The sequence below is a fragment of the Dreissena polymorpha genome, chromosome 2, assembly GCF_020536995.1.
Source record: "Dreissena polymorpha isolate Duluth1 chromosome 2, UMN_Dpol_1.0, whole genome shotgun sequence".
NCBI classification, from domain to species: domain Eukaryota; kingdom Metazoa; phylum Mollusca; class Bivalvia; order Myida; family Dreissenidae; genus Dreissena; species Dreissena polymorpha.
Genome location: NC_068356.1, coordinates 88,529,941 through 88,537,440, shown reverse-complemented (window position 1 = coordinate 88,537,440; position 7,500 = coordinate 88,529,941). Strand labels below are relative to the sequence as shown.

The window sequence follows — 7,500 nt, the reverse complement described above, 5'->3', positions numbered from 1 at the left end:
TTGTTGAAAGAAAACAACAACACAACAACAGCAAAAAAACAAACACACAGCAACGAGCAGGAAAGTTCAAACCTTTGGATTTGTTATTGATAAAAGTACATAATATTGCACAAGCGTATATGCAAAAGAAAACAAATCAAGCAAGAAATATGACGAAATATTATGAGGCGCCTGATTACAGCCTCATTCTCACATGGTACATGTTTATCATAGTAATAAGGGACGATAATTTGGCAGAAAAAATGAAATGTGTTTTAAACAGGTACATCCCTTTTTGTTTAAAAGTAAAAAAATTGAGAAGATGAAAACTGTGGTGGAATGTTGAAATAAGACAATCTGAGATATAAAAAAATTCAACCCTGTTATTTCTGGATTTATTTAGACATATATATAAATCGACTTAGAATTACATAATATTTGAAAGGGTCGGACGAAACTCAAAGAGTGAAAATAGCATACTGTAGTTCCGATAAATAATCAGTCATTATAAACACTTAATCGGGAATTTTGATTTGTTATCAGACGTGATATAAAATGACATATTTTTATCATGTTTGCATAGTATGTATATTGTTGAAATTTAGAAAACAAAGACGGGTTATTAAAGATAAAGTTACAGAGAAATGTCACTACTTTTGTATGGTAGGCTTATGGATCTTGAACCTAACCAAGCAAGACGTTAGATCCACACATAGTGTCTTCATGTTAAGTTATCTTAATATTTTCGTACAGAGTAATGTTAAAGAACATTTAAACTGACAAAATAACAACTTTTGAATTACTGTGACTTTTGCAAATTGTTATTTATTTGAGGTGGCTGTATTAGTTGAATTAGTTTGATGGCAATGCCAAAATATTTGTTGGTTTATCTGTCTTTGTGTTCTCCTTTAGATAGTTAACAACAGCCAATTGTATAAAACTTGGATATCTTATCCGCCGGTTATCTTTGTCCACTGCTCAAATTTGTCCAAATTGGTTAAGACCTTGGTTAACTTTAACAACAACAAAAAACAATAACCAAAGCATGTGATGTCTCGTAATTTTTTTTTTATACAATTGGAATCCAAATTAAACTATCCAAAAACCAGAGATATTGAAACGATAACCAATGATAACTTTTATCAAAGTTCACACAACTGGCTGCAAGTGGTCAAAGTTAGAGGTGAAAACCTTTGATAGCTGTTGTAAAATGGACACCAGCCACACACTTAAACAAGACTGATGTCCTCAGCTACAATGGTCTGACAACAATAACTCAACATGCGTCGAAAAGTAAAGCTAAAACACATTAACATGATTAAGTCAAGCAAGGAAAAACAAAATCAATAATAGTACTGTTTATTTTAGAAACTATCTATTTATAATAAGACAGACTTTTTGTCATATCACAGCATAGCAATCAATGTGAAATCAATTTTATCAAAAAGTTAAGAAAATAAGAAAAACAACACACAAAAAAAAACAAGAACTCCGCGGACGAAATTGTGTTGCGGACGCAGGCAGGACATGAAACATTGTACCATAAATAGAGATTTAATCTATAAGTCTTAGTGTGACCTTGACCTTGGGGTAGGGACCTGGCTGTTCGGCATGACACATTGGACAATGATGATGAACATTTGTGCCGAGTTAAAAGATGACGCAGTTATGCTCCAGACACGAATGGAACATGAAACTGTATCATATATGGAGATTTGACCTATAAGTGTGACATTGACATTATAGGTAGGTACCTGGACGTTTAACGCGACACATCGTCTAATGATGGGAAACATTAGTACAAAGTTAAATGAAATGCGCTTAATAAATTACAAAGTTATGCTCCGGACACGAAACATTGTACCATATAATCATATATGGACATTTTGCCTATAAGAGTGACCTTGATCTTGGAGGTAGGGACCTGGGTGTAAAAAGCAACATAAAATCTAATGATGGGAAACATTTGTGCCAAGTTAAATGAAATTTGCTTGATAAATGACGAAGTTATGCTTAGGACACAAAACCTTGTATCATTTACCTATAAGTGCGACCTTGACCTTGGAGGTAGGAACCTGGGTGTTAAGCGCGACACATAGGCAAATGATGGGAAACATGTGTGCCAGGTTAAATGAAATTTGCTTGATGAATGAAGATGTTATGTTTCGGACACAAAACATTGTATCATATAGTCATATATAGACATTTGACCTATAAGTGTGACCTTGACCTTGAAGAATGGGACATGGTTTTTATGTGCGACTCATCATCAAATAATTGGGAACGTTTGAGCCAAGTTAATAAAAATTTGCTTGATAAATGACAAATTATGCTTCGGACACCAAAACCCGTATCATATTGTCATAAAGAGATATTTGACCTATAAGAGTGACCTTTACCTTGGAGGTAGGGTCCTGGTTTGTAAAGCGCGACATATCGTCTTATGATGGGGATCACTTTTGCCAATTTAAAGAAATTTGCTTGTTAAATGACGAAGCTATGCTCTGGACGCGAAACACTATCTTATTGTCATATATGAACATTTGACCTATAAGTGTGACATTGATCTTGGGGGTAGCAATCTTAATGTATGGCGAGACACATCGTCTAATAGCAGGGAGCCTTTGTAGAATGATGAGTGAAATTTGATAAGTGATAAATGGCAAAGTAATGATCCGGACAAACACAGAACGGACACAAAGACGGACGGACGATCGCGATTCCCATATCCACCTCCAACCGATCAGGGGGGGGGTAATTACAACTTTAACTGAAGGATATAAAATGCGAATTTTTTGTGTGTAATACAGAACTATTTCAAACTCTTCAAAGACAGGGTTTTTAAACTGAGTAAGCTTTATTGAATAATAATCTCAAAGATGACATGTATAACAGTTATGTGCATTGGTATTTGCTATTTTTTTATTAAAAATGTTACTAAAAGTATACATTAATATTTTATTAAATGTTACCAAAGTATGCATTTGTTATCAGAAAATAGTTTGAACTTTGTTCTCTATAATAAAATCTTCAAAAATTACCGTTTTACATAAAGGGACACAGTTTTCTTTCTTTTGCCGGAATATTTTTACCAGCTATCAAGCAATGTCTGGGGTGAATTAAAATGTATTTTATAGTTCATTTTATACTATTAATTATGTTCAGCCTTATCCAAAATGACTTCCATTGTCTTAAAGCGGGTAGATACGATCGTGTCATTTATTGATTCATTAATATAAAATTGTTATACATATATTTCAGTATAAACTAAAATAAAAGTTAAGAACAACATGTGTCGAAAAATGCTAAATAAGCCAGATATTTAATTCTGAAATCGAAAAGGGCTGTACAGCCAAATTCGCTTGCATGTATATTATGCATGTACGATGTGAATCTAAATTAAGTTTACGGTTCATTTGAAATTCCTGCAGTGATATCGAATCATACGACACACAAACACTTACTAAAAAGACGAATGCATCGGTTATTGTAAGAAAATATGTACGAATTATCTTCGTCACAATCGGCTCGGGGCGCTAATTTTTATTTGCTGCATTTTATGAAATTCGTCTTAAATGTATAATTTTTCTTGCATATTGTGTGTTATTATAACATATTTGTATCAATATATTACAATTCAACACATATAAAAATCGTTTAATCTCGCTTTAAATTTGTTCATTTGACATTATTGATAAAATATACACTTTCATTGTGAAAGAAATGAAATCTGGAAAAATTTAAACAAACTTTATTATATATAAAAATATCCAAATATTTACAGATGTAATGTCAATCTGACATTAAGAAATTTAAAATAAATCTCCAAATTTAAACAAATTAATATCCACACCTAAGACACCGTGGTTTAATAAGTGCTCTAAAGAATTGTAAAAACAAAGCAATTATAAAACACAATCAACAGTACACACGTATACATGAACATACATGCTGGCATCTCATGTTTAAAACACGTTATGTATTCACGTTAAAGGCTCTGAAGTGCATCTATTTTTAGATCTGGCAACTTTCGCGATTTTTTTTAAGGTTTTGTGAAAAGTTTTCAAGAAAATTCCTTTCGTTATTTTACTCTTTTTCGTGAAAATGTATTATTTCCAAGGTTTCATGAAAACTTATCTGTTTTCGAGAAAAGTGATTTATTTTCGTGAAAACTTTAATTTATCTTTATGTGGTGGCAGTTTAGAGCACAAACAGGGAAAAATTCGTGTTAACATATATTTTGTTCGTGAAAAGTTATCTGTTATCGAGAAAAAAAAAATGTTTTTCGCGAAATCCGCCCTTATTTTCACGTTATTTCATCAGCTAAGTAGTGGCACAAATATGCTTCCATAGTTTCATCAATTATTAAATCATGAAAATAAGTACATAATTGTAAAAGTGAGACCTTTTTTTAAATCAAAATGTTACATTTTAATACAATGTTATTTTATATTTATGAATAAGATTATTGTTCAGTCCATTTTGCGTCAAAACGTTTTACGATTGTATTTGAGCCGTGCTCTGTGAAAATAAGGTTTAATGCATGTGCATAAACTGCCGTGAAGTCCGCGCAAGTTAATCAGGGACGGCATTTTCCGCCTTAATTTGATTTTTGCCAAGAGAAGACTTTCTTTAAACGAAAAATATCATAAAAGCGGAAAGTGTCGTCCGTGATAATCCTGTGTGGACTGCTTTAAGAACATAAATTACACACAGAGAACGGACCATTTTTAAATTGAAATGAACATTTTGTTTCGGAATAGTTTAAACTAGTCTGAGACAGTCAAATTGCCTGAATCTCCGAGTTAAACTTGGCTGGAATCGAAATAGTTTTCAGTAAATGAATCTTCATTTACTCAGACGTAATTTGTGTATAATACATCTTATTCCCGTTTTTAATTAAAGGAATATTTTTTGATGGACTGCTGCAAACTATTAACACTTACGGTTCAGGGACTGGAGCCATCTGTCGAAGAATTTACCCTCGTCTTTGTCATGGAACACAACGAGATTGCCACCATCGTGTTTGCAAGTGCCCTGCGCCTGATGCCACGACAAAGTGACGTCACTTCGCACGCGCACACAATAGTGATACAGTTTTTTCGGAATGGGTAACGTTGATGTAGCTGTAACCAGCTTTTCTGCAAACCTCTTCTATTAACGGATACAAACGCATGGTTTAAAAAACAACGAGAAAGACAAATGCGAGTTAAGACTGAAAAAACGTATGTCTTACAAAACAAATACAAAACAACAACTCCTTCACAAAGTATGCGTTGTTTTACTTATTTAATTTAATTATAAATGTATGAACGAAATGATTATTTGTTTGCATTGTGCATTCTCAAATACTTGCATTTGAAGCTTGCATTTAACAGCGTACATCAAGGTCAATTTGAAATCCAAGTTAAAGATGTTTTTAGTTAGATATGAGATTTGAAGTATCTCGTTTGAAAGGTATTTTACCAGACATTTGATTGTTGCAAACTGCTTACCCGGGTATGTAAAAAGTTGTTACACGGAATTACTATACATATTTTTGATTGAAATCTGTAAAATATTCAGGCGTTGGGGGCAATAAACTTACCTTGTGATAATCGGCGGGTTGTTGTCTGAAACACACACACAACAAAAAACAGAGAGCATGACATAATCACGTATTGCGTGCTACATATGAATTATAAAGCATATCATATTGACCAGGGTGAAATTTGGGGTCTTTACAAATATTTTTTGTACAAACAAAGTGATTAAGTTGATAGAGAAGTGAACATTATAATAGAACATTAGTTGTCAACTGAAAATAATTTACAAGGGAGGTTTGCATAGGCTGAGGTGATATAGCAATAAAGAAAAAAATAGATTGCACGAAAAGTCAGTAAAGATGAACTAAAGCATGTTTGGAAAAAAAGAAAGTCGTTTATATATTGTTTTTTTTTTCCTATCTTGGTGGGTGTGGTGGGAGGGCGAAGGTGGTATGTAAACCTTTGTAGAACTTAACGTCCATGTTTTCAAAAATCGTATTACTACGTGCTCTTTTAAATGAAACATCAACTTATTAAGCTTTTAAAACTGCTATTCACGAATTAGTCTATGGCTATAAATATCATTATTGTAGTTAAATTTAAGTACGATTGACGTTCGTGGAGGCGTCGATTGATAACTAGGTATTTCAGAAAGTTATCCATTTGTTACGTTACAGGGGCGATAGTGGTTGTGGTTGCCCTCGTGGTGGACGGCACATGCAAATGGGTTGTTGTGGGATGTGCTGTTGGATGCCTGGTTGAAGTGCTTGAAGCTTTGGTTGCGGATGTGAATTTGGTGACCACCGATTGTGCTCGAGAGCAATCGCTGTAAACATGTACATTCTTAATTCCAAAAAACTACTATTTGAGTGCTATTCTGAGGAGAAAAGTGTTTATTAGACACTTTCTATGTGTACAAGTACCGTTTAAACATTATGTATATTCTACATAAAATTAATTTAACATGAAGATGTTGCGCCGGGAACTTCCAACTGTGTTTGAGAACTATCGCTTTAGAAATAAACATCAGCAAACGCAACTACATCACGAAAACAACTTAAAAAAACATCTTTGACCAGCGTAAATGAGTGCACATCACAACTACATCACAAAACAACTAGAACAAAATAACTTATGAAATATATTGAACAGTGTTTACCAGCGTTAATGAGTGCACAACACAACTTCATCACAAAACAACTAGAAAAAAACTATTTTTGAAATATATTGAAGAGTGTTTACCAGCGTTAATGAGTGCACATCACAACTACATCACAAAACAACTAGAACAAAACAACTTATGAAATATATTGAACAGTGATTACCAGCCTTAATGAGTGCACATCACAACTACATCACAAAACAACTAGAACAAATAACAAACGTTAATTAGTGCACATCACAATTTCATCACAAAACAACCAGAATAAAAAAAAATGAAATATATTGAACAGTGATTACCAGCCTTAATGAGTGCACATCACAACTACATCACAAAACAATTAGAACAAAAACAACTTATGAAATATATTGAACAGTGTTTACCAGCGTTAATGAGTGCATACCACAACTACATCACAAAACAACTAGAAAAATAGTGAACAATGTTTACCAGCGTTAATGACTGCACATCACGACATCACAAAGCAACTAGAACAAAATAACTTATGAAATACACTGAAGAATGTTGTCAATAGTAAATGACTGCACGTTCAAAACCTATGCGTAACGTACACTGAATGTCGAAATTACACGGCGTGTTTATTAAATGTGTTATGAACTGTCGACGATGCTCCATTGATTTTCTACTGTGTCCGATTAAATTCTAAAATGGAACGTAAGGGAAGATGATGTATTACCGATCCAATTACAACAAGTGATTTTCGACTAGAACAATAAGAATCGGTGTAAAAATTGCAAATTATACGTGTGATGATTGTCAAAGTTGGAGTAGTAACTGCGGTAGTAGTAGTAGTAGTAGTAGCAGCAGTAGTGG

The 7,500-nt window shown here is 33.3% G+C and overlaps 2 protein-coding genes across 19 annotated transcripts in view; one reads left to right on the top strand and one right to left on the bottom strand.

The window, feature by feature from the left end:
• LOC127867975 (exocyst complex component 7-like) overlaps positions 1-7,500 on the top strand; it is a 166,145-nt gene that overhangs the window by 96,907 nt on the left and 61,738 nt on the right. The gene's annotated exons all lie outside the window — the stretch shown is intronic.
• Positions 1-7,500, bottom strand: part of LOC127867973 (uncharacterized) — a 67,681-nt gene that overhangs the window by 27,390 nt on the left and 32,791 nt on the right. For 7 of the 9 annotated variants that reach the window (XR_008043826.1, XR_008043825.1, XM_052409508.1 and 4 more), the window contains 2 exons: positions 6,180-6,330; positions 5,567-5,591 (listed from right to left, as the gene is read on the bottom strand). Coding sequence is in view for 5 of the 9 variants with exons in the window: in XM_052409508.1 (XP_052265468.1) it covers positions 5,567-5,591; positions 6,180-6,330 (176 nt within the window). In the remaining 4 variants the exon portion in view is untranslated. Of the gene's footprint in view, positions 1-4,925; positions 5,134-5,566; positions 5,592-6,179; positions 6,331-7,500 lie in introns of all 9 variants that reach the window. The other 2 variants (XR_008043828.1, XR_008043827.1) reach the window with 1 other exon arrangement.